Source organism: Geospiza fortis, unplaced genomic scaffold (genome assembly GCF_000277835.1).
Source record: "Geospiza fortis unplaced genomic scaffold, GeoFor_1.0 scaffold130, whole genome shotgun sequence".
NCBI classification, from domain to species: domain Eukaryota; kingdom Metazoa; phylum Chordata; class Aves; order Passeriformes; family Thraupidae; genus Geospiza; species Geospiza fortis.
In genome coordinates this window covers 18,644,799-18,672,672 of record NW_005054300.1, presented here as the reverse complement: position 1 = coordinate 18,672,672, position 27,874 = coordinate 18,644,799, and the positions used below count along the sequence as shown (strand labels likewise).

Here is a 27,874-nt window from a genome sequence, read left to right as displayed (position 1 = left end):
TGGAAAGATCAGCAATGTAGTTTCAATCCTTTCTGTCCTTAACACATAATACCAGGAAATTAGACTGCACAAAGATTTGGTCTCCTTAAATTAGTATCTTGGTAAAACAAACCTTTTTCCTATGGTTGTGGCTATTTTGGAATGGAATGTCTTCACTGGTTGCAGTGGTCGTGGTTGAATTTAAAACTGGGATTTCATGTTAGCATTGCAGGAGGACATAAGGAAAATTGTGGGTAAGTGTTTGCACCTGTCTGTGCTCTAATGAGCAGCTTCTCTCTCGTGGAACGGCCACACGGTGGGGCTGTGTCCTAAAGAAAGGATTTGGAAAAGAAATTGGGGAGTTTCGAGATGTGAAAATAAGTTCTACTGCCTGCTAGTAATAAATTCCAAAATGGTCTCCATTATAAATGGGTGGGTTTGACCACTCTATAAAATATGTTACTGATGAGTTGGCATCGGTATCTAAGAGGTGAAACAGCAGTAATGTGTGATATGTGAAACATTTCAGTGAAATGTGTAAACACTGCACATGGATGTTTTGTAGGCATACCAAAAAGCACACTGAGTAATTAGCAAACTGAGCCACAAGCTTTTAAATAAATAGCAGAAGTATCACTAAATTCAGAAAGGATCAGATATAATTCTGTTAATTTCCTTAATTCCTTCTGCAGTTTTATCTTCACCTTTCCCCAGAACACCACTTTGGTGTTTCTCACTGACGGTAATGCAGTAGATCAGTATCAGCTGTGAATCTGAGCTGGGAAAGGACCACTGCTGTGAGCTGACCACCTCCTGAGTCTGCTTCATGAGGAGACCTCCCTTGGCTTCAGACTCTGGCTTGATGTGGATATTACCTGAAGAATTCAGGCATTGCTGGATCTACAGAAAGTAAAATTGCTTATTTTTGATCCAGTCAGTACTTGAATTTGGAGTACAGTAAGGAGATGGTCTTAATAATGGAAAAGGAAAAAAACCATTAGGAGACTTTAATTTTAAAATGTACTATAAGATACTGACATTCATAAAGCAGCAGATCAGTAACAAAATAATTCCACGAAGGCACTAAGATGCACATCTTTCTACCTTATTACAAAGCTTAGTGGTTTGATCTGGAAATACAAAATCTTGAAGCAGCGGCAATGTTTTCTGGCAGGTTCTAGGAAGTGCTAAAAGCTGTTGGAAGCTTTTATTTTTGAATATGAGTGTCAGATTGACATTACATATATCTGTATCCTGGAGTGAGCATATATTTCTGTGCCTATTGCTGCCTGGCCCTCAGGCACATTACTCTCGTCAGTGTGCTGTGAGGGAAACTGAAGCTCTTACAGACAACTCTTCCCAGTGCCTATGGTCAGCTTCAGGCTGTTTTTAATGTTTGGAAATTCTCCTAAATCCACTGAGCCAACCAATAGCTGTATTTTAAATTATCTTCATTAAATTGATTTTTCTAGTTTGCCTAAAAATACAGGTCATAGTGGTGTGGCTATGTTGATCTAACAAGAAAGCCCAAACAACCATCCCACCAAAAAAATGCAGGAGTGGTTTAGATGGAGGCTTATTTAAAAGCTGGTTTATTGCTTTGGACAAACAAAACCACAGCCCAATAGATTAATCATTGTTCTCTTGTTGCTTGAGAAGGAAGTTGGTCTTCCTGGCTTATGCAGTCCACAGAGTGATTTATCCCATTGTCTTTCATTAATTTTTTGCCCCATAAAAATTAGTCTTCCAGTGCAGTGTGTCTTCGTTGTCTGTGCAGGTGGCTAACTTAAGCACATATTTGAAGACATCTTTAGAATACAAAAACATCTTTAAATTAACATTTTGTTCACTCTGGAGTCAATGTTCTCTGAACTCATCTGGAATATTCTTCAACAAAAGTACTCTGGTAAGCACAAGGAAGGACACAAAACCTGACTGGATGAACTGCAATGCTCTCTGCTACCTCCTGTGTCCATTTCCAAGTGGTTTTCATTCCAGTTGTAGCTTTCTGACAAAGCTTTAAAAACAAAGTGTTCTGAAATTTATATGTATATCCTATCCCCCATAGGTAACATACACATATTCCCCAGTGGTGCTTGTTTGTGGAACTTGGCTGTAGGTGCAGAATTGGTGTGCACTGAAGAGGAGGTGTTCCTTGAACCACCCTGACCTAGGCAGCACACTTGGCCTGGCTCTGCAGAATGCTGCCACCACAAAAGTCAGGAATTGGAGGAACAATGGTAAAAAACCCAGCCAGGTCACCCCAGGATGGGAGCTTTGTACTGAAAGAACCTAACCTTACAATTTGATGGTTTTCTTCATTTCACCTCTTCAATTTTATTCTTCTCTTTCTTCCTTCCCTCAGGTATTTTGAGCAAAAGTGGGACAGAAAATGACCCTGAGTTTGCAAGCACTTTGTGCTCCCTGCACCAGAGTAGTGTGAGCCATGGCTCCATGCTAGAAAAACAGGAACACCTGGCCTGGGCATCTCCTGTGGAAATCAGCATTGGCCAGGAGGAGATAAGGAGCATTTCTTGTTGTTAGTTTTCTTGGATTATTCAGGATAGAGAAAACAATCTTCTCAGCAAGTCAGTAGCTGAAATTGCTTTGTAGCTTTATTTCAGAAGATAGGTATTGTCTGCTTGTCAGGCTGTTGCTTTAAGTGCATTGTGTGTTGGTACCGATGTGTTGGGGGTTTTAACAATTAATGAGAGGTTAGTATTGCTTAGAATACAGGTAGGTGGGGAGAAAATTCTTAACAGCAGAATAGATTTGTTAAAAAATGCTACCTTAAAAGGGTGCAATTTGCATAATAATATATCTTTATCAAAAATACTGGAAATTTCAAAGTGCATTTCATTTTGGCAAATTTAATTGTTTTAATATTGCTATGTAAGGTATTAGAATAGATAAAAATACCACAATACTTGAACTTCTTTAGAGTGAAAGTCTTTGGGAAGTTTTATTTGACAGAAAAGAAAGTTTAAGATGTGACCAGGCATGATCACTTCGAAGTTTTGGAAATAAAAAACCCTCTAGATTTCAGAAGTTCTACTCTTTGATTTACTCTAATTACAAATTTATATTCAGCAGTGACAACAGACCAATGAGCTTGACTTTTGATTTTGGTTTTGCTTGTTTGGTTTTAAAATATTTACTAAATACTGAACTCTGGGCTGAATTCATTAAATAAATCTCCAGGATTAACTTTAGAAATAAACTGCATTTTATTTAGAAGCAACAATGCTTCTAAAATATTACTGACATTTTCCTAGTGTCTAAATGTAAATGTAATTCATCTTAACAATGCTTTAAATTTTTGCAGTGTAGCCGAAATACATCACAGGCCAGGAAACAAGGACAGGACCATTTAAAAGATCCTTGCTTGCAAATACTGGCAGTAGAGTCAATTTTACTGAATTTGTTGGATCTCTTCTAGCGTTGCTGTTGTGCACAGACTGAAACACTGGAGTGCGTTGCAGAAGTTTCCAAGATAGTCTCTGGTCCACAGAGAGCTAGAAGGTAAAGTTGCCCTGGCTTCTGGGTTTTAAGGTACCATCCACATAACATGAGAGTGTGCAGTCCTACCTAAAATCTTTTCCTTGCCACTGATTGGGTGTATTTGTCATGGGAGGATATTCTTTTGTCAAGGGAAGGGAGAAATTTGTGTTAAAAGTGAAGAAAGTCCCGCAAAACATTTATGTGCAGTTCTCTCATTGGAAAGATTTGGGAGTGTGTGTGCTGATACATCTGGAGTCCAAACCATTAGCTTTTCACTTGAAAGAAAATCCCATTGCTGCTCATAAGCAACTAATCAAAAGCCAAACACTTCCAGAAAAGAAGCATGAGGACAAACCTAAGGTAGTGCTATGTTTAAACACATGCAGTAGCATTGAATACATCACAGATGAAGCAATACTGAATGCATCCATTGCATCTATGGAAGGAGATTAATAAAACATAAATGTCACTATTCAAGTTTTAGATATTAGGAATCCACCCATAGTTGTCCCAGGTGGGCTTCGCTTCACTACAGAGCCATGCAGCAATTCAAAGCACACTGTCTCCCCCTTCTCCATTTCTGCTATAGCAAAAGTAGTCATGGTGTTTCCATGTGGGGTTTTCCTCTGACTGCTTGAGAGAGTTCTTTTGTACCCACGGCTGAAGGAGAGTTGTCCCAGTGCTGGTCCTGAGCTGAACTCCACAGAGATGACAAACAGGTAGACACCTTTGTGTGGTGCTTTAAAGTGGCCATGTTCAGAGAAATAGCTGCTTCCATAATTGAGGTACGTTTCATTAAACCTCACAGTTTTTTCTTTATCCTTTCTTTCTGAGAAACCCACGTGGAATGCCACCAATGACTCTGAAAAAGAAAGAGGAACAGGATTTTAGCAGTGAGTGAGCGCTCTTCTCTCCCCAGGATCATCAGGATGGGAGATAAGGTGAATCAGGTGAATCCCTATCAGGCCTGATTTTTCTATACTTCTTTGCTAAGCCTGGCAGTGGAAATGGTTATGTGCACTGGAGTAGATCAAATGATTCCCTGGAACTCTTGGAAAAGTATAACACTGGGACCACCCAGGGGGAAAAAAATAGCACTCTTTTACTGTCCCAAAAATAAATGAGTTAAGAATATGTTCTCTGCTTATTCAGTCTTAACTGCAGTTTTGCAGCACAGCTGCCTAAAGGGGCTGACTTTTGCTCTGTTATTTGTCCATAGCAAGGGCTGCAATCATAAAAGCCAATGTTAAAGCTGTGGTGCTTGTAATTACCAGGTGCTTATGGTCACATGGTTACAGGGAAAGGGAACTGGCCAGTCCCAGTCAAGTATAAGCTGAAAACTTGTCTCTGAAGCTTGGTTGTAAGAGAGGGAGTATGTGCTCTCTGGTCAGTCCTGCCTGTTCCACTTGTACAAATTATAGCAGCTCATTTAATGCATCTGTCTGTCTTGAGAAGGATTTGGTGCTTTGAGTACACTCCTTCCAGAGCCAAGTAACAAAGTAACAGGGAAAAAGAAGCATTCCACATCAGCTTCCAAAGAGAAGACTGCTACTGCATTAACATGAGCATCTACAAACAAAATTTGCCTTCTAGACATCTGAAGTTGAATTAGTTCAAGACCAATTTCCTAGCAGCTATAGCGGGTGTGATTTCATTGGCCTTAACCAAAATACAGCAGAATATCAGCTTGGTTCTCACTCAAACTGCTTTTTTTTCTCTATTTAAACTATTGGAAGGGGAGGATGTAAGTAATGTCAGAATTTCTCCCTCCAGCATCCCACAAGGTACCTGATAGTTCTTACAACTAATACTACTATGCTGTGTGTGGAACTTGAATCAGGGCCTAGAAAGAAGCTAGACCTGTATGTGAGCAAGTAAAAGAAAAGAACACACCTTTTTCCACAGATTCTGTCTGCACTGTATTTCTTCCACTTATTGTTTGTGTATTTTCTCTGTGCTTCTCAGACCTTTTCTTGTCTCTTTGCTTGTCTTGACCTTTCTGTTGCCTTCTCCCTTTTTTCTGCAGCATTGACTGAATCTTTGTAACATCCAGACTTATATTTGAGGTGCCTAATTCTTCATTACTTCCAAATAGTTTTTTGAAAGTCACCAGATGTTCCTCCAGATTCCGCTTGATGGTTGCTAAATCTGCAGAGAGACTTTCTACAGAAACGTTGAGTGGCTCAATTGCATTTGCTATTGTATGATTGCAGCAGAGACTTATGTCACCTCTGGATTCATGCCTCTTGACTGCCAGGCTCAGATGTTTGATATCATTCTTCAGAGTCATGATGTCATTGTAAGCTAAGCTCTCCAAGGAGTCATCTTTGGCAGCCTCATAGTTAGGTTCCATGTGTTCTCTGACGCTGCGTTGGCTGCTGACTTCGTGTAGAGTAGAGGAGGTTTGTGTTTCCTCTTCGGGGTGCTTAGGAGGCATGTGAGCATCATGATGATTCTGGTGACCTCTCTCCAAGGGATGAAATCTCCTCTTAAGAGATTCTAAAGTCACATTTTGTTCTTGCAGTTTATCTGAAAAATGTCTGAGAGATTCTTGCAGCTGAAATACTGATGGTATTAGGCTACTAAAGTCATCTTCAAAAAAGACATCCAGAAATTCGTGTCTCAGTAGAGCCTCCAGTGCTTCTTCGTGCCGCATTGCATCTTTCAAAAGAGAGCTAAAAGAGCTGTTGAGATGCTTGATGTGTCGATGAATTTCTTCATCTTTCTTCTTCAGCAAGCCCATGTCTTCTGAAAAAGCCATAACCTGTGACTGAAGCTGTCTGTTCTCTTCTTGACGGAGGTTAAGAGACAGATGGATGGACGGAATAGCTGAGGAGAGCTCTTCAATTTCACTCTTGAAGAAATCTCTGAAAACTGACTCCAAGTGCTTCATATCCTTTGGCTGGGTATCTTCCAGGGAATAAGTGCTATTCCTTGGATCTTCCTCCAGCACATCAATGTCAGCAGATACTCTCTGGCAATTGCATTCCTCCATGTACCGCAGCAGATCTGAATAGTTTTCCTGAAGGTTTGACAGAGTGTAGTTGAGCTCTGCTATCTGCCTTTCCATTGCTGCATTGTTTTCTTCCATAATAACTGATTTCTCAGCTAAAGTTATTGTAAAATCTTCTGGCCTATACTTTGAGATGTTTTTCTTCAACTCCTTAAACCACCTCTCTAAAATTGCAATATTCTGAAAGGCCACATCTGACTCCATGTAAAGTTCTTTAAGCTGCTTGGCATGCCCTGACAGTATTTCATTCATATGTCTCATGGTTAACTGGCTGTTTTCATCTTTGGGACCATGATGTAGAGAGAGTTCTGTTAAATTTTTTTTCAAAGCTTCCAGTTTATTTTCAAGAAAGTTTTGCTCTTGTTTCATGTTTGCTATGCTATTGTTCAAAGCTAAGAAATGGGACTGCTGTATCTTATGAAGCTTCTTGAGTCTTGTGTCAGTATCTGCCTTGAGCATGCTGAGGTTATAGTGAATATCAGCCTGCTGCATGTGCACTTTGTTCTCTATATCTCTTTTCGCTTCATCTACTTTCTCTATGTTTTCTTGGACTTTTGATTCAAATTTAGTTCCCAGCTCCTGGAATTCTTTCTTGGGTACAGTGCTTTCTTGGAATCTTTCTATGCTTTTCTTGTTGGCCTCCACATCATGGGATAGATTTCTTACTATGTTGGAGAGGTTCTGTAAACTTTTGTTGAAGCTTGCCCACATTGGGTTAAAATGTTTCCTTAGAAAATTCTCCACATGAGGAAACAAAACTTGCTGCAGAAGCCTTTCCTGAGGATCTGTTAATACAGTTGAAAAAAAATTAAATTTAAATTCTGCTTTTGGATCACAATCTAGACAGGTTAACTCAAGTGTTCATTTTTCTATAGTCGTTGCTGTCTTACTCCCCAGAATCTGACCTCATGATAAATTTCAACAATTCATGATAAATTTCAACAATTGCAAAAATAACCTGTTGTTAAATCAAGGTTACTATGAAGCACATGGTGTCTAAGAGTGTGCAGAAAATAACTTGGATATGTATTGACTTCCTCATTTATGTCTTAAAAATTTTGCTTTTTGAAACCTGTGGACAGGTGGTATTTGCAGCAGCCATAACTGTCCATTTTCTCAACAGATCTTAGTTATTGGGCCCTTCCTTTTTTGACTGTGTCATGATGTTCTTTTTCTCATGCTTTCAACTCCACAAGGTTATACAGCATCTTAACAGCTGAATATTCTGGGTCAGGAGTAAATAACTTGAAAAATCTGTGAGGTATCTGAACTGTATGAGAATACTAAGATGTATGAGAATATGAGAATACTAAGGCTTAGTTTCTACCTTTAGAGTGCCTTGAAGTTCACTGAGTACTGTATAGTCTGTATCATTAGAAAATGTTTCTGCAAGCCAGTGGCTCGCTATGGTAGGTTAAATTCAGCAGCTCTTTTTTTCCTTCTCCTGTATATGGCATAAACAATATTCCAGAGATGGGTCAAATGTTTCATTTTTTCGTGAAACACCAGTGTGCTATTCCACACATCAGAGCATACAGCATGAGTATGGAAAAAGAACAGATCTATACTCTTCATCCCCAGAGAAGAGAAGAAGCCATAGAAGCAGAAAAGTAATGTTAACAAATTTTAAATATAAGCAGCCTCTTTATTCTGTGATTAAGGCATATTCTGAACAGTGCCTTTCCTCTCATTTCCCATTTCAAGTTACTCTTTGGTTCATTCATTCGCATTGGGATTGCACCCATTTTTTCTCTCTGTAGAAGCAACCAGCAGACCAAGGAATATCAGGGTATTTTTACTTTCACATCTTCTTTCTGATTTGTGTGGATTCACAGGGCCTGTCATGGGCTGATAATTCTGCATCAGACCTCTCACCTGAATTGCTCTCGTTCACTTCTAACACCATGCTTGTACCGTTGTTCTCAAATAGTCTCTGTAAGTCACCTAAGGTGCTGGCTGCTTGATGAATATCACTTTGAAGATCATCCAGTAAAGCCTCATGATTTTGAATGACTTCGAACATTTCTCTTGAATCCACTGATGTTGACACTAGTCACAAGATTAGAAAAACAAAGTCATGCAACAGGGTGCAGCGACCAGGTGACAGGTATTCATGCAAGACCTCTGAGAATACCTGTCTGGTTTTCATTCTGAAAATTTTGCACTGACATTTAGGGGGTCTGTTGATTTCTGGCACCTTAAATTGCAGTTTATCTGCAAGGATTTTTTCCAGCAGTGTTGGAAACCTAATATATTCAAATATTTGCAGAGAACCTCAGCTACAACAGCCATGATGGCAATAAAATGCTGTTAATTAGAAATCTCCGCATGCCTTAAAAATGTTTTGGAATACTAACTCTTTTCAAGCCATTGGCTGAAAGCATGGCAAGGTTTAACAGCCTAGATAAAAGGAGGGGATGAAAGAGCAATTGAGACACTCCACTGAGGAATCAGGAGCACAGTGTGTGTCAGAGCTGACTCATGGACAGGCCCTTTAACTGATGTTTTTCTAAATAAATACTTGTGAATCTCAGCTGTAAATTTCAAAGTGTGCAATACTTCCCTGAAGCTAATTCCTGGAAGGCACTTAACACTGCAGGCATGCCACTTCCCAGGTGGTAAGGGAGGGTCCTTCATGCTACTTACACTGAGATACAAATCTACAGTACCTTATAATTGCAATCGCAGAGCCTCTGAGGGGCTGTTCTAAAATAGCATTTTCAGTGGATTGTTTTTCTGGTATATTTTTGTGAGCATGGCATGCTGTCCTGTGAACCCACTTTGCAGAGCAAGGGGTTAACATCCATGCCACTGAAAGGGGTAAGGCTCTGCACCAGCTGGCATCCACTGTTCACCAGCCAGCTTTGAAACTGTGGGATGCTTTGTTGTGAACATTCACAGAGTGTTATAGCAAAAGCCCTCATTTATGTCAGTAAATGTGTTGTTTCAAAGCTTTTCCAGAGAATGCTTTCACTAGAGAGTTTGTCCATAGCTTATGACTTTAAAATTACAACTTCAACTATTTTTTTATCTTTTTTTCTCCTGATCAGTGACTGAGAGGTAAAAGGATGACAAACAAAATAACTTCAAGCACATACTGTGGTTTGAGAACTCTTCTTCTCGTCCTTCAGTTTCAGTTCCTGGCACCAGAATAAAATTGGGATCTGCAATTGAGATATGATACATCTATGAAAATGTTTTAGATGCAGAAACTACTGCAGTTTAGCAAGACCACACAGGAATTTCATGTGTTGTGTAAATGGTGTGGAGACATGCTTCCTGGGGAAAGAACACCTTCTCTGGGAAACTTACTTTCCTTGCACTGGCAAACAACATTGCATACCTGGCAGTGCTATGCAGTATAGTGTAGGGGTTTTTAACTCATGCCAAGCTTTGCTCATAAGAAATAAGTCTATTGCAAATAAATGGGGCTTTTTTCTTTTCTGGGGGTCCCATCTAAAGATCTGCAAATTCTTCTTCCTTGTTCCACAGTTACCTGAACATTCTGGTGGCAGCAGCAGTGAATGATGCTGTACAAATGAGAAGATATTGATGGAGGAGCTGGTTTTGGTCAGTGAGTGTAACAACAGAGAGACTAAAATAGTTGCACTGCATTTGGTAATATCTTTCCAACATTATGTGTGAAGTTCACCAAGAGATCAAACCACAAATGAAAGCTATCTGTGAAGAAAAGCTAAACCTCCAGAGATTTTTATCTGTGGAGTCTGTAGGTGAGTTAGATGTAGATTGTGGAAAAATTTTCAGACATATGTTTGCCTTTATTGTTATGGTTGACTTAATTGCTAGAGGGATTTACCTTTTATTCATTTAAATTCCCTTAATTCCATTTAAATTCTTAAATCTATTTATTCTTAAATCTGTTTAAATTCTGCTTTTTGAGTATTATTTGCTAAATCTTGCCAATGCCATTTTTAAACCACCATCAGTTTTTAAACCACACTGTCTCCCCTGTCTCTATTAGCAGCTGCACAAATCGTAGAATGGTTTGGGTTGGAAGGGGCCTTAAAAACCATCTAGTTCCCATCCCCTCACCATGGCAGGGTGACCATGCTGCTCAGAGACCCATCCAACCTGGCTTTGAACACTTCCAAAGATGGGGCACCCACAGCTTCTCTGGGAGACCTGTTCCAGTGCCTCACCACCCTCGCAGCAAAGTATTTCTTCCTAATACCTAAACTAAACCTGCCCTATTTCAGTTTGAAGCTATTTCCACTGGTCTTAACCACTACATGCCCTTGTGAAATGTCCCTCTCCATCTCTCTTGTAGCCCTATTAGGTACTGGAGGGTTCTCTGAGGTCTCGTTGGAGCCTTTTCTCCCCCAGGCTGAGCAGCCCCAGCTCTCTCAGCCTGTGTCCTTAAGGTGGGGACCCCAGAGCTGGATGCAGGACTCCTGGTGGAGTCTCAGGAGGACAAGAGTAGAGGGGCAAAGTCCCCTCCCTCATCCTGCTGCCCCCACTGCTTTATTCAGCAGTGCAATGGGTTCCAGTAGTTCACTCTAAAGGCTGTTCCTGGAGGTTACAGCCCGGGCTCTGTTCCTGGCTGTGCTGTAGAGCTGCTCCCTGTGGAGGAGCCAGTGCCTTTGCAGCCAGAGTAAGCAGACGGAGGAGCAATGCAGACTGCAGAGTGAAGGCTGCTCTCTTCTCTGAACCTGAACACCTTGTGATTTCCAACCCAGATGATTTCATCCTGTGAACTGATTATAGGGGCATTTCACACACTAGTGTTTCTGATGTCGCCAGTTTCTACCTGAAATTAGGCATTCCTAGATGGACTTGTCTAAGATGGACACATGACAGGCTTTCCAGCAAATTAATACCTTTCTCCATGTGTAAAGATTACAAAGGTGCTATTAACTGAAGAATAAGTAGCTAATGCTATTTAACTATTAATTGCAGCTAATTATGACTGCTCTTGTCTCAAAGTATCAGTGATTTGGGACATAGACTGAAAAAAACAAGGCATCAATTCTAAACAAAGGAGAAAAACTAGGCAGATTCATTTCTTGCCATTGTGCCTGGCATTTAGTCATTCATTCCTATACTTGCTCTCCAGCTTTGCTTACCACGCTGTTCGCAGTCCTTGCCAATAAATCCAGGGCAGCATTTCCACTGCAAAGACTTCAGAGTCTTCTGTTTCACTTGATAGACTGGCTTCAGGGCTGTCCTGTACCTGGAGAGGAAGGGTCTGGCCATTAGGTTAATTGTAATAGAGTCCTTTGCAATCAAGTTTGGACTGAACCTGAATGCTGTATTATTCTGATGAGGTATAGAGAGGGTTTTATTATTAAACACATTATTCCAAAATGGTTACCAAGGAAGGTAGAAATTTGTTTTAAACTACCCTAGAAATAATGGGGGCTTCAGTACTGTTGAAAACATCTTTGAGATACTTCAGAGAAAATACTGTTTTCCTCACTGGTTTTATTTAGGACACTCACATGATCTTCTGGCAGTCTGGGGCTCCGTTGGGGCAGGGCTGTTGGGAGTTGACAATGTACTTCTCCTTCATGCAGGCTTCTATGTATGTGACCAGGCGGGACTGCATGAAGGAGCACCAGTTCCTAGAGGAGGAAAAACGTGGGAAAAGAGTTTGAAGTAGGTCTCTAAGTCTCTGGCTGTAACAGTGCCAAGAAAAAGTGAAGTGCAGAAAGGTCTTTATTTTTACTTTTGTATTTTTCCCAGCTGTATGATGAGGAAAGTGGAAAATGCTTTCTACCTTCTCCCTCCACTCCCAATTCGTTTGTTTTCATTTGAGATGTTTATCTGCATTTGTTACAAAAGGGCTGATTGTCTGAACTTTGATGCATTAGTTCCATTTCCAGTCCTTTCATTTTGCAGGAGAAATTTCCAGCCCATGATAACCTGTGGGTTAATGTCACTTTAAATGTCAAATGGCCTTTCTAGGCATGTTGCCATTTCAGATGCCATATGACTGACTCATCAGGTTGAGGCAGACTGCTTCTGAAAAATTAATCCAACATTAACTCCATTAATAATATCTTCCTAAGTATTACTTCTTCAACATAATATAGTGATTGGATTTTATGAAGTAGGCTAGCTTCAAAATAATTTCTCCTATCACCTGCAGGAAAATAATTTTGGGGGTAAAAGGGTTGTTTTAGTTTTATGTTTCTAGCAAGGACAAGTGAGTTTTAATAGTCTGATTAATTTTCCAAGTCAGAATTACCTAGACACCTATTAATCCCAGAGTGTAGGTGAGCCTCTTCCTTTAAAGTCAAAACTTGGCAGTCGAATGTTGGCTGAAGTTTGATGGTTAAATCCAAGACCAGAAGAGGCAGGAAGTGACGAGTAATAACTATAATGGAAACAGCTGAACCTTAGGCAGTGTATTTTTAAATGGGAATACAGGAACCAAATTTCCAACTATCAGCATATATGGAAAAGGTTTGCCTCTTTCAGGGAGTTGGTGTAACAATGGGGAACCGAGTCCTGCACGAAAGCAGAAGCTGGCACTCTGCAGCAAGGAGAAGGGGGGGAAGCTGAAAACATCAGGATGGAAGGGCAGACAGCCTGGGCTAGCTGGGAACAGTTCACCAGGCTTGCTGGGCCATAGCTCCCCTGTTTCTTAAGGAAAATGTGATTAAGATTTCAGCAAGCACTCATGCAAGCAAAACTCTTCATCTGTTAGAAGCAAGGGCAGGAATCTGGCAAAGGCTGCAGTGCTGGGAAAGCAGGACAGGAAAGGAGGCTGCTGCCTTTGTTGTGATTTCCAGCCAAAACAACTTGCTTGAGTTGTAGCTTTGAGGCCTTTACAAGTGACTGGGGGAAATTTTGGACCCATGATCAATGGGTGTCTTGGTTCTTACAGGACTGAACTGGAAGACAAATCCTCAAATTTTTATTGAAGTATTACTCTTCCAGAGTCAAACACTGCTTGTGTCAGAGTATAAAACCACTCAGTAAAATCCAGCAGACCAGCACATGTGCTCTGGTGACATCTGCTTCCAAGGTATGCTAAGTTTACCAGGTTTACTGCTTCCAGGCTTTAAGAGCTGTGACACTTTTCTGGTATTTGGTGTCAGTTAAATAGCTCTAGAACAGGGACCTGGTTTGTGCTTGGTTTTGGGCTGTCCTCTCTCATGCACTTGGCAAGGCATAGCTGGAAGAGGCTTTCCCCCCTCAAATCCTCTCTACTTTTTCCTGGGGAAGTGAAGTGCCCAGGCACTGGTGCTGGAGCTCTCTGGTATTGTTGCTAGGCACAGGATCCCTGCCCCTGCCAGCAGCATGCCTGCCAGATCCAGGCAGGAGTCTGCATTCAGCGTGGAAACCTCCTTTTAAAACAGGATTCTTTGGCTTCAGGGTTTTGTTCTTTCCTAATGAAAACAATCCACACCCAGTGAATCGTCATCTGGGCTGGTTTTTTTTTTCCCACCATATGCAAGTCCTTCCTATGAAGTCCTTGGAGTCATGTCAGCCACATAGAGCAAAGCCAAATGTGCACATGCATCAACCTGTGTGAGCAAGAATGAGGCACTGTGGGACTGTGAGTGCTTTTGCTGTAATGCACAGGTGGATTTGCACAAACAGAACAGAAAACACAAGGATTCCTTTTCAAAACATGTTAAAGTGTTGGAGGTACTTGGAGACCTTCCCAATTGTAGAAAGGTGTTATGTTGTATCAGAAATTGAATCAGTGGTTGATTGCCTGCTTTGGACTAGTATTCTGCAGAATGAATAAGATGAGGGGGGAAAAAGGGGAATATGATGGACTCTCAGTCAAAACATCCTTTAATGTTTGTTGCAGTTCTTTATGTCCAGTTTTCTTTACTATATATTCACCGGTTCTCTCTCACTTGATCTTAAAGGTTTATTTGTGGAGCTGAAGGGCTGTGTAATGCCATGTTGTGGTTTTAATCACAAAAACTTTCAGAGGTTTTGAGTTCCATCAAACTTATCAAAGTTTATTCTTCCCTCAAGTAAATAGATAAGGCCTGTAATGAGCTGGCAAATAGATGCATGTGCCCAAAGATGAAACTTCTATTGCAGTATTTTTTGCACAACTTGTCAAATGCTTCCTTTAGGGAAACTTTGCTATCTGTAACTAAAAATACTCCTTAACGGGATTAACCTTGAGGGAAGCTACGTCATTCTTTACTGTTAAGTGCAGCAATGTAGAAGACTGAGAAGGGCTTGATCTAAAGTTCAGTGAGGCATGCAGGACTTCTCTGGCACCACAGGCTCTGAATCAAGCTGTGAAATTTCAAAGAGCTGCTCCTTCACAAATAGCACTTTCTTTCTTGAGCTGGTTTCTGGAACACAGCAGCTTTGTGTTCTGCTGCTGCATTTATTCTCTGTTTGTAACTATGTCGCTTCATTCACTGAATATGTAACCAGCTTAACACCCTCTGCTTTTATTCTCTTTAATGCAGTTTTCTTTGGTGCAAACTTCTGCTGCCAGGAAGAGAGAGGGACAGAGAGAAGCTGCTCATGTGAGGAGAGCAGAAAAGCCTTCCCTGTAATCTGGTGAACAGTAACATTTATCATAATGCTGAAAGTTAGAGCAGCTCTTGAGGGAACCCTAGCAAATTCAGGGCTGCAAATGTTTCATTTGTTCAATGGCTTTTCCTGGTTCACATTGCAAAGAAATTAATCCCTGCTTTTTTAAACTGGGAAAAAATGTTTTAATAGTTTTCTTTGCTAGCCTGTGGTGTTGTTTGTTGGGTGGTTTGGTTTTTTTTCCCCTAGACTTCATTCTAATTATGAATTAATCTTATTAAATAGAGTCTTCGCATGCATCTATTCGCTTCTGCCTAATTCTGAGGCAACTGTATTCTTATGTCTGAGGTTAAATATATCTGATGACAAAGCATTCTGTATTTAAATAAGATTCAGCAAATGTAGGTTAGCTCAGGCTCTTTTTATTTGAATCTTTCAGGTGTTTAGAAACTCATACGAAAATTATTTTTTTCTTACATGGGATTTATTGAAACAGCAAAATGGAGGAAGCTCTTTCTCTGATTCTAGGATTTGGCTGGGCCACCTTATATCATAGGAAACCAAATAAAACCCACAGATCCAGGAGGAAAGGTTACATGGCTGCTCTGCACTATTGACTCTGCTCAGATGAATATGGGGTAGTCTTTCCTTCATTCAGACAATTACAGTGTGTCAGTGAGTGTGAGTAATGCTCCCCAGCTCAGTGAGGGACTGACACACTTTAGTTCTCTTTGCTACATGTTCTCTTGATTGGCACTGCAGTGCATAATTTTAGATGTTTGCTAGGTCAGTGGAATTTTTGTCTGAACAAAAGCTTCAGGAATTCAGGATGTTGGGATGTTTTTCATAAGTTTTGTTATTCCTTTGGGTGTACTGGTCCTACTGAGTTGTCCTTCACCACCAGTTTCCTCAGGTTTCCATTCTCAAGGAAGCCAGTGTCTATAATTACTTTGAAAACTCCTGCCTAGCCATGCCTGTGCCTACTACTTACAGTGTGCAAAACTTTTCAAGACCATAACATTTTCCTATACAGGAAAAAGGCACCAGATAAGCAGTAATTCCTGCTTAGTGTGCTATAGGAAGGTAGTAGAAGACTGTTTTTTCAGTTTAAACAAGTGATTTTCCACTCACTTGTACAGAATTACTTCTGATTTATATTAGTTGAAGAATAAGGCTTTAGCTATGGTTGATTTTTCCCTCAGTGCAAATTTCTCACTGACAAGAAAAAGCAGCCTCAATAAACAGAAATAAAGTACCACATTTAAATTAATCTAAACTAAGACTATGCATGTCAGTATTGAGGCAGATGTACCTTTTCTATTTTATGGAATACAGAAAGTGTTCAGCTGTTGGGGAAGGCGCTAGCTCTCCAAAGCAGCAGGGTGTGCCACTGGGTTTTTAATTAGCAGACAAGTGGTGCCTGGTGGTCTCAGTGAATTCTCCAGCTCTTCCCAGGCAGCCAGCAGCCCTGTATTAGAACCAGACAGCAGAAACTCTCATATTTCTCCTTTCTCTCAAGAGAACTCCCAAAGGGAGTAGAACTTCCTCTCAGGCAGGATCTGGGATCTCCCCATGTCTCATCCCATGAAACACCCTGGTTTTCACTGGGGTGAGAGCAGATTGATTTGCAGCTCACCTTAACAAACTGGACTGAAAAGAGTGGCAATGGTCATTTCAAACATGTGGTTTCCATGCAGTGCTGGAAATCTTCCAGACTCCTGAGTAACTCAGGTTGAATGCAGTGTGTATTCCAGCAGTTAGACTGTTATCACTTGGGGTAGTGCTGTCCTGCGGGACATCCTAAAACCATAGTGCAGTGAAGACTTTCAGAGCAAATGCAGTCCTGAACTGGGAGCAAGAGTTCCAGGAACTGCAGGCTTGACTGGGAGCTGATTTTGAGCCAAATCCAACTGTTGTACAAACAATTCCAGAGAAGTTTTCCTCTTCAAGAGCATCCACAGCCATTACCTCATTTCTATCCCCCCTCAGTGGAAGCTCTACAGCCCATTGAGAGGGCAGCTAACACTTTGATTTTATCCTTTGATTCCTGCAGACTTAAGTTCACCCCTAGTACAGCCTGATCACTCCTTTGTCAGACCTCATCTGGAAGAAGGAATTGCAGCCAGTGGCCACCCTTTGGCACACCTGTGCTGATGCCAGGGAGTCAGAACTGCTTGGGAAGCCAAGCTTCCCACTGGCATGTGCTCAGGGTGCAGGCAGTGTGTGACAAGGTTTGCCCTGACTGTGTTTGGGGCACGAGGGGAGGTTTGTTCAGGGCTGCCCACTGATCACTGCACAAGCAGGAAGGTGTTGGGTCCAGGTGGTGATAGCACTGACAGTGATTCTGTGGTTATGATGCTGAAACAGGAACTCCCTTGCTATCTGCTGAAGAAATTAATTGCTGCAGTTTGCAGTAATGAGCTGTGAAACAAATCAATCCCGTGGGCACAGAGGGTTCAGTAACTCCTGCGCTGTGTGGAATGGAGCAGTGTCATTTGCATCAGGCTAATAGGGAGCTATTCCACCTGCAGCTGAGCCATTCAATGACAGCCAAATATTGGAGAATTTCCTGAAGTCCTGAAAGGAGCCAAGTGCCTCACTTTGATAGGAAAGCTTTGCTTCTGTTGATGCACTTGGCACTGCCAAAGCTATTGTTGAGCACTCAGTGGCTGTTCCACTGCTTTCAGGATGTCAGGGGCTAAAGATCACTTTTAGCTGCACTTCATCCAAACTGATTTATTTTAAGTGTATGTTCTGTGCCCCTTTGGTGGGGAATTTCAGTATCCCATAAGCTTCCTACAAAAGTCCCTGCCTTGTTTTGAAGAAATAGATGAGTCAGTGTGGAACTGGTCTTAATTAAATTAATGGATTCTTCCTGTAAAAGCAGACAAAAAATGATAAGCTATTAAGACTGAACATTGACTTTCCTTAGAATAGGTGATTTGGGTTTTCTCTGCTTGTGTACATTTGGGAGGATAGTAACATATTTTGACATGCTGGATAGTCACAAGAACAGGCCTGATACTTTGTGGCTCCTTGGTGTGGAATGAGAGGAAGAGGTGAGTGTTTCAGAGAGATAACACACCTGGCTGATATCAGGAAACCTTCCTCTAATCAAGGGTGACTTCACAGAATTGTGTGTCCAAAACTCACAATATATTAGTGAAATTAAGGATTTACTTGAGCTGAAGATTTCTGCCTTTCCTATTTAATAGGTCAGGTGGTAGAGTTTGGAGAGTTTTTAATTTTGTTTTTCCAGTTTTTTCAGGTATGTTGTAAAAAAAATCCCAGGAGTTGACACTGTGTGTTTGTGGATTAAAAAGAAAGAAGGAAAAATGAACCTGCCCAGCTGCAGGGCAAAACCAGAACAGGGGCCACTTGGCAATGATTACACTTCTGGAAGCAGAAGTTCTGTGAGACTTTGGATGGATGGAGAAGCCAGCTGTGCTCCTTCCCATTCCAGCACCCCCATCCATTTCTCCCTTACAGGGTGAGCCATCCACCTGGGAACTGGCTCTGTCAGTGTTGTTACTGAGGGGGAAGGTTAAAAATAACCTCTGCTTTTTCCTAAGATTATTTTTAGCCTGGAATGCTTAAGTGATCTGGTTTACAGTGTTACTTGACAGGCGTCAGGCTAACTGAGGGTACAGGCAGCTTTGGGCTTTGGTGTTGGAGCTGCATGTGCCTTTTACATGCTTCATTTGTCTTGGTTTCTTTAATGAAATACAGCACTAAGTGCATGAAATCTGAGTTGTGAGCCTGACTGTTCCTGATGTACAGGTCTCTTAATTTCCCTTTCTAATTCTGCTGAAAGTTTTGGGTACATGTGGATCCATTTACCTCAGCAGTAGAATAAAGCAGCTGAAGTCAAACCACACAGCTGCTGGGGAGAAAAGCAATATAAAAGTTGATTTCCTTTGGAAAGTTGGCTTCTTTTGATAGTTTTGATTTTGTACACATACAGACACTTGCCCAGTTGAACATGCAGAGCTTCTCCTATTTGTTCAGATACAAGCAACAGCTGAAATACTGAACTGTTACCTAGTTCTTCCTCTAAAGGCCAGTGACTTCTGATTTATATTTTTAAACTCTTTCATGAGAAATCTTATTGTTCTTAGAGGAATTGGCAAAATAACATATCCAAGTATTTGACTGGGATCTAATGAGTCATTTCATCTCACATGTTGAAACAGAAACCAGAGGATTCTGATTAATACCTTGCAGTACTTAGTCATGATGGTCTCAATTATTCAAATAGCTGCAATATGAAAAATTATGCACTACATTTCTTTAAAATACAAGAATATTTTGTAACTACCACTATTCCTAATACAAAGGGAAAATAAGGAATGGTTGAACAAAACACATACTGCTTTTATTTTTTTAAATAATAAGAGTCAAAACATTGTCACAAAGACCAAGCTACTATAGACTTTGTTTCCTCGTCCTGCAAAAAAAGTATTTTCTTATTTCAAAAGCAAACTAGATGTAGACACCATTTTGGTAGAAAACTATCCTCCACCATCCTGGACTTTTTTTTTGCATGTCTGTTACACCTTTTTATGGCGTGTCTTTCTTTCCCTTTATCTCTCCATTCCTATTTAACTCCTGATGCTTTTTTTCTTGTTCTCTTCCTGAGAGATATAAATCCCATTTTTTGATGATTTTTTTCCAGGGAATGTGTCACACTTGTAGGGAGGAAATACCAGATTCATGTCAGCATCTTGTCTGTGCCTAGCACAGTACTGCAGCCACAGCAGCTGACAGGCGCACAAGGACTTCATGCTCTGAAGGTGTGTTGTTTCAACCATTTTAGAATTTGTTGTGTGGTTACAAGAAGAATTGTGTTGTCCCTTCCTATTCACCCTCTCTCCCTTTACTTTTAGATATAATTCCTCTCAAAGTCTCCAATTTCTTTCCTAAGACCTAGCAGCTGCCTGGCCTTGTGTGTGCTGTAAGTGTGACAGCTCTACAAAACAGCAAATACCTTAAAGCTACTGCCAGGCTAGATTTGGATTGTCTGTAGTCATCCACATAGCTTTATAATTGGGAAGAATGTTATGATTTGACTCATTATCCAACTATCTCCATAAAAGAAGGAAGTATTTCTCTCCTTGGGAGGAAATTAGGATGAGTCATAGCTGGTATTGAGCTGAATTAGACAAGCTGGTGCTGAACAGAGCTACAGAGCCAAGGAAGGAATCCTGATTAGGACAGTATATTACAGCATCTTGCTGACCTGTAATGCTGACCTTTTTACAGCACTGAATTTTCATAGTGCTGGCAGTTTTCAGAATGTTTTCAGCATTTCAACCACAGTCAGATGATTATCACCTTGCAGAGTAATTTGGAAGCCCAGAGTGCCCCTTGGGCCTTGTTTCCTTCCTTTGACGATGGCTGAACTGCATTAACCAGGAGCTGGTTAATTAACAGAGCACACCATTATTGAACACTACCCATCAGGAAGCCTTGCAGGCTTTAGGAAGTGCCTTAGGGTTATTAAGGGGAGGTACAGATTTTTGGGAAGGTGTATTGTGAAAGACAGCAAGGTTTTCATACACTCACCATGTTACATGCAGAAGGGAGGCCTTACTTTTACTTGTAGGTGAGAGTAGAAACAAGATTGCATACTTCAGTTTGCATGAAAAGGAAGCATGGCATGAGCAAGGTTTTATAGTCTCCTTCCATCTCACTTTTTCCCTTTCCTCAAGAGCATTTAAAGGGAAAAATACCAGGGCATCCTAAAGCACTGAGCTGTGAACAGCACTAAGTGTGCTGCTGTTTCAGCTCTCCTGAACAGGGCTTTGCTCTACCCATCCATCAAAGCTATAAAAGATTCATTCACTGTCCTGCTTGGTTTTCATCTATTTTAAACATTTAGAGACCTACTTACATGCCCTGTAAAACTTACACAAATCATAGGGTTTGGGAATATTTCTAGTGAAGTACATGGCTTTTACTCTCAGAATGGCTACTCTTCTGCTACAGATTAGCATGAAAATAATTTTGCTGGCATGGAAACCTTTGGAAGGGGGTGGGGGTGTGAAATTTGTAGTAATTTTCATGCTTATTCATTATTCCTTACCTTGTTATATTTACTCCTCACTATTTTTATTTTGCTAACATCCTGCCATTACCTTTCTCTCTCCATTTCCAAGGCCCAAGTCTGCAGGCAGGCACATTCTGCTAATGGGCAAAGTTTGCCATGCTCAGCAGAAATAATCAGCATCGGTTCATGATAAGAAACAGTCAATAAATTAACTTCCTCTAGTTCTGCTTTGCCAGAGGTAGTGTTTTGGTTTCTGGCAGAACTGGGAAGCTTCACCTCTGCTGGGTGTGTGCACACCCCAAACCCCAGATTAAGCAAAGATTTGGTCCCATCTGTGGTTTCATCCTCCATAGGCAATTCAGCTTTCTGTTTGTGGAGTTAAAGCATTTAAACCACTCTTGTTTGGATATAGATTGGCCCCCAAAATCTAATGTATTTTAATGAGAAGCTTCTAATGAAAGCAGTCCTGTACCAACAGAATATGAAAGTATCAGAGAGGATTGCACTCCTGGTATGTGTAAGACAGACATGCTGGGTACTTACCCATTTCGGGGCTGTGGGCTCGCAGCTTCCAAATCCCCTCTCTCTTCCTGATGTGGGAAGATCACACTTGAAGGGTAATCTTGAGTATCCTCCCTGAGCCCTTCTGCCTCCCAGGAACCTTCTTGGTGTGGCAGAGGAGTTCTCTGGGGGTGTGCAGAGCTCTCATGTGCTCGTGGCTTTAAGCTGTGCACGGAACCATCACGATCTCTATGATGGTCTGCGTGTTCCACCAGCTTTGCCAGTCCTACTGTGCTACAGACCAGCAAAAGCTTCACCAGCATCCTGGGCTTCTTCCCCCCCACTTACACCTGTCTCTTGTTCTTTTCTCTGAAGCTCAGCCTGAATCACTTCAGAAATGCCCCGGCAATATTCTTTAACTGGAAAGTTGGAAGAAGGAAGGAAAAAATTAAAAAAAAAATTGTAACAAAGAGCGGAAAGAGCTCTCGGCCCTCCCAGCTACTGTGGAAACGTCCGTGGCTATTGAACAATGTGAGCCTGGTTCCTGTGTGGGGCTCACACGTCTCTGGCAGGGGGGAAAATGAGGTGGTAGGAATATAGCTTATTCAAGGAACTTCTGAGCTTGCCTGCCTTCTAAACTTATCTGTGAACAGGAACTCGGCTTTTATCAACTGCCTTCTCCCTCAGGCACAGGAAAAGGATGTTAGCTTAAAGGAAAGGAAGAGAAAAGAAAGGAAAGAAACTACTGAGTGCTCTAACAGACTCTCATTACATTGCCAGAAAATGTCACAGACCTGCCTGGTCCAGTGCTGCACATGGAAGTTTTTCTTACAGTTTAAAGGTTGAAATACCTTGGCTTTAGCAGCAGGGTATTTGTGGTATGTAGAACAAATTGTGGGTATTGAGGGACTCACAGCAAATGTACAGTAAAAAATCCTACAAACATCCATTCTTCTGCAACCTTTGCAAAATAGCTCTGCAAATCATAGTCTGTTCCCATCAAAATGGAAGATTTTCATGAAGTTGTCCTTCAGAGAGGTCAGGTTAATTTTTAAGAATTTCTGTTTGGGTTGTCATCAATGGGTGTCAAGCCTATTTTTTTTTTTTTTTGTATTTTTAATTAGCATTAAAGGAAAAGCCACTAGCCAAGAGCTGCTGTCGAGAGCTACCTCTGTCACCACCTTCTAATAATTTTTTTTTTTTTAAAGCTGTGGAGGTTGCATGTAGTTTTCTTCCTCAAGAAAACTATGTGTTTTGCTTTGCTGGTGGTGCTGCTTTTAGTTTTGTTGCTTTCATTAACTGTGTTTCTTCTTTCACTGTCTTGCAGGATGACATGCTCTGGCATGTTAAAGACTAAAGAGAAGTAGAATGATACTCCACTGACAAAAGAAGTGGGAATGCAGGACTGCTAGATCATCTTGCAGTGTGATGATGAGATGATCAGCCCAAAGTTCAGTATGTCTTGCGCAGCATTAAATGTAAAGCTTTTATGGATTTTCTCCAATACCACCTAAAAATAGAGGAAAAATCTCTCCAGGATTTTAGAAGGCCTTGTTATTGAAGGCTTTGAATTTGCATCTCCTTATCACTGGCTGGGTTTGCACCCCTCTCCTGATGCCCCTATTTTATGCTTAATGGAAGAACAAGGAGAACCACAGAAGTGCCCTTCCTGACCTGTGGTAGACACTGCTGCCTGAGAGCAGTGACAGCAATGTATGGGGCCAGGCAGGGAGAGATTTTGCTAATTCTAAGGGAAAACCTATTCTTATTGTAGCAGTCACTTCTCCAGGGAGATGAAATCACAAGGTCTGGACTGACGACAGAAAAAAATTAGCAACTTCCCTCTGTTCCTTCCTGCTGCTTTTATTTCCAAATTGTGTGCATCCTGCTGTAACACATGTCAATGTGTGAATATTTCATGTGCCATGTTTCATATAGAAATGTGCTTTTCTCACAAGTAACTGGATGTGACCTAAGCATTATATTTGTTTACATATTAAGACCATTATCAGGAAGGAACTGAAGCAAACATGAGACAAAACAAGCAACAGGGTTATAGCCTGACCTGCAGTGAGATCCTGGCTTGCAGAGAAGTGACTTGGTGCTGCAGGTATGAAGTCATTCTTCATGGGTGTGGTCCCTCCCTAGTGGTGGGGCAGTGTTCCTCTGCCATCCTCCTGGCTCAGAACATCTGCTACCCCTCCAGGTGCAAGGACCTGTTCTCTGTACCTTTGTAATGGTGCTGCCCTGTGGGTGCAGCAGGCACAGATTTGCAGGTTAATAATTTAGCACAGTGGTTTTTTGGTAGTGGTTATGAAAGATGCTAAATATGGAGCAAGGCAAGGGATGAAGTCCCTTTCCTTGTGGTAGGCATAGCATAGGATGCTGCCATGAACACATGACAGGCATTCATTTTTCAAAGGAACTTCCCTTACTGAACAGTAGTTGAGATTTTTGTGTAACAGCTGTTATAATTTGTGGTACCTGAATAACACATTCAGGTTATACTGTTGGTTCAAAACATCAGATTTGCTGGCAGAATGAGCTCTAAGTTTTCTTTTATATCTGTAGAGGATCAGGTATGAGGAGTGTACCTACTCAGGAATGAGATACACCACAACTTGTTTTGTTTTTTGTGAGCTGTTGCCTCAGCATGGAACCAGGGAAAACAGATATATATTTGCTGTAACAACCTGCTCCTTGCTTTCTGAGGTCAGTGTCTTCTAGGAGGTACTTTCTAGATGAGAAAGACATCTGTGCACCAACTAACATCAGTAGATATTTAGTCACCCTTCAGTTGCCTAGTTTGGTGTTGGTGTACCTTACAGAGCTGGGTACCACTGGGCACCACTGAAAAAATGGGTGACTGAAATCAATTTCAAAGATAGTTTGGAACATTATTTGGAAATTGATATTGTGAAGTGTTATAGTGAAGTGTTACTCCAAAAATATCCTCAAAACCCATTCAGTAAGTAATGTTATACTAACAGTGGTGTGGGGGTCTTTGGAGATGACCTGGTGGTTTTCACTAGTGACTTTTTTTCCCCCTGTGCTCTTATTCATGGAAATACTTTTTCTCCAAGTATTTCTAGGAAGTACTTCCTCAAAGTGTTCAAACTTCTTCAGACTTCAAGCTAGCCTTTAAAGAGTTGATATTGCAGTTACACTGGATCAATCACTTATGCCCTGGGATCTTGCCAGTAAGTGTCAGGAGTGCTCTTGCCTTGTCTGGTAATTCTAACCACTTCCATTAAACACAGCTCTTAACCCCCTCTGATATTGCCCTCCCCAAGAATTCAGTGTCCTGTTTGCAATTCCACAACCAAGTCATCAGATGCCAGCACCATCTCCTGGGTAATCTGCTTAAGGTACAGAATCTCATCTTGGCCCCTTTCCTTTTGTTGAGGGTCAGAGCCCTGCAGCTGCAGATGGGTGGGAGGTGGGCAAGCTTGGAGTAAACAGTGCCAAACAATGTGTTTGATCAATGGCCTGTCTGATAAATGGCTTGGCTGTACTTGGGAAGCAAACACACTGGCTGTTCCAGTCAGCATGTCTCTGGAGAAACAGCCCTTAGAAATTCAGTTTTCACTTAATAGATTCTGATGAATTTGTTTCTTTTCTGTCTTTCCAGATTCACTGCCTACTCTATAAAGCTCTTAATTATAGACTTAAATCATAAGTCTGTGTATTTAGAAGGAAAAAAAAATTAAAGAAACACCCTTGAAAAAATGTTTAAAAAGCCAAAAAATATGGAAAGCAGGCATTGCTTTAGATTCTTATATCCTGGTTCCTAATCTCTGAAGCAGACTGGATAAATGAAAAGATTTTATGTCTGGAAAGACAGTTTTGTTGATATCTGCACAGCAAGGGGATAACTTCTCATTGGGCACTGGGATTTAGATCTGGAAAATGCTGTCTCATCCCTTGCCCGCTGTCAGTGCGCGCTCATGCGTGTGTGGCTGCTCTGGAGGAAGAGAGCGCGGGGAGAAGAGTGTCAGGAGCGGACTGCAGAGCCAGAGAGCAATTCCTTTTGCTGGTGTGTCCATCAGAGAGAGATGAATTCTTGTTGCCTGCATTTTAATGGTTTGCTCAAAAGCTCTCAGTGGTATTTGACAGCAGAGATCAGTCACGGAAGATTGCTGTACTGGCAGCACTCTGTGCACTGCATGTGGCTCATCCCTGTGTGTGTTCCTGAAAAATGGCTTGGCCCTGGCTTATTCATTCCCTGGCTAAGGAAATTAGCTCATTACCTATGCAAACATACATGCAGGGATTCAAGTCCTAAACTGTTTGCCATAGGATGTCAGACAACTGCTTGTTTTCGTTAAGGCATGGAAATGACAGATCTGTGGCAGTTCTCCTTTCTGCATTTTGAAGTTTTCATAAATGGAGAGAGAGAGGAAGGATTTCTGTTTATATATAGCGAGGTTGGATCCTGTTAATATTATTCTCCATAAAATAACTTCCTCAACAAAGGATATTTACCAGCCACAAAAGCAGTCTGTCTTTCCTTTCCTTACCTGTCTTTCAAACAATATCATATACAATTTAAGTACTTCAATAGAATATGACCAAATGACACTCCTTTCATCCAGCAAAATGACTTTGTCAGCTGTTAGTCTCCAGCATAAGTTCATTGTGAAAGGACAAGGTTAAGCCTTTGTGGATGGAGTAGCTTCCAACTGGGAAAATTCAAGAAGGAAGAGACCCAAATTAAGTAAAATCCTGTTTAATCTGTTGCAGGCACAAACAAAAAGATAGTAGAAGACAGGGAATGTTGATTTCTGCTTTGCATTCTTTACTTTGCCTTGGATCAGTGCTTTGGGAATAGGTAGACTTGAGTTAGAATTCCTTATCTATATTCCAGAATTGCTGGCAGATGTTGCACAGACCTGCTCCCTTCCAGGTGTCAGCCACCAACACCCAGGGACAGGTGGAGACACATGAGAGGTGGGGAACTACTCCTTTTAGGGGAAGTTTGAAGAACCTCTGCTGTTATCCAGCAAGAGGCTCAATAACCAAGTCTGAGCAGCCAGAATTCAAACTTTAAATGAACAGCAAGTGGATGGTTTGTCATTGCACAAGTCAAGACAAGGCTTTCTTTTGGTATTATGCAGGTCAGCCAAATGTTTTTGAGTTACAGATTTGTTTGCAGTGATGTAGCTTAACTGGTTTCTCCTAGTGTTGCAAGGCAGAAAACAGAGAAAAAGAGGTTGTGCCAGGTGAGACAGGAACTTGGGGTCTCTGAATTGCCTGCTGGAGGCCTTTCTCTGCTGATCTTACCTGATACAAAGGGGAAAACCTTACCAGACAGAAAGTTAAGTCCCTAGCAAAACCTTAAAAGCCAAGGTAGCTTGTGTTAACTCTTGTTGTTAGTCTTGTCTGAGGTAGGATTGGCAACAAACTGCAACTGAATCCTCTGCTTTGAGTGGAAGGATCCTGCAGCCACCTGGAGGTGGCAAACATTGAGGAGCCAATGTGGATGCTTGCCCTGTATAGATTGCCTACGATGTTGTCTTGAGTTCAGAGCTTTCCTAAAAAGGTTTCAAGGTAAAACAATGCCTGTGCAAACTGCCTGCTGCTTGGGAGGGATCCAACAGCATTGAAATATGTCTTGTGAGCCCTTTCCAAGGTCATTGGGACAGGAGAAGGCAGGAAAGGAGTATCCCACTTGAGTATTGGCTAATTCAATCTGGTGATGATTCATGTTTCACATCCCAGGATGGCTTGATATTTCATGTATTTATTACCTTTTATAGCAATGTAAAATACGTAAAATTGAATTGTACAAATCACAATGACAGAACAATAGCTGAACAAAATCAAGATACCCTTCCCACTCAGCCTTATCAGCCTTGGTGTTCTCCTGAAAATACCAGCAAAACTCATAACCCTGGGAATGTCTGTGCTCTGCTTTAATGGTCTTTGGAAGTATGATGAAAAAGTAAATAGGTCCTGGTAAAAAGATGGTAAATTCATTTTTTTAAACAAATGTAGTTAAAAACAAGACTCCTGCCCATGCCTGGTGAAATCAATGGCAGTTTTGTGACTGGCTCCAGGAGGTTAAACCACTGTTGTATGGCACAGTAAGGTGCAGATATCTTCAATCTGAGAGCACCTTGGGAGCAGGAAGGAGCACCAGCCATAGCAACAACCACCTAGGGGGAATTTTGACAGATGGTAAGAAAAAACCTTTTCCACTTCTTGCTGCAGCATTCTGGAACTATGTGAGCTCCTATAATAATTGGTATGCTGTGCTGGCCTTCCTCTGATTCCTGCACTTTTTAAAATTAACAATTGATAAATTCATTAGTCTGACCAAGATTTGGCTCCTTTATGTTCAGACAGAAATT

The 27,874-nt window shown here is 41.2% G+C and overlaps 1 protein-coding gene across 2 annotated transcripts; it reads right to left on the bottom strand.

The window, feature by feature from the left end:
- Positions 1–971: 971 nt before the first annotated feature.
- MMRN2 (multimerin 2) lies at positions 972–22,134 on the bottom strand. 2 transcript variants are annotated; one of them, XM_005417299.2, is made up of 7 exons: positions 21,564–22,132; positions 11,953–12,075; positions 11,578–11,684; positions 9,592–9,657; positions 8,369–8,542; positions 5,374–7,278; positions 972–4,342 (listed from the first exon to the last, which is right to left on the bottom strand). In XM_005417299.2, the coding sequence occupies exons 1-7, from the start codon at positions 21,842–21,844 to the stop codon at positions 3,954–3,956; spliced, it is 3,045 nt and encodes a 1,014-aa protein (XP_005417356.1). In that variant the 5' UTR covers positions 21,845–22,132; the 3' UTR covers positions 972–3,953. The 2 variants fall into 2 exon arrangements, with proteins under 2 accessions (XP_005417356.1, XP_030919637.1); XM_031063777.1 differs by lacking the exon at positions 8,369–8,542 and having other exon boundaries at positions 21,564–22,134.
- Positions 22,135–27,874: the final 5,740 nt, after the last annotated feature.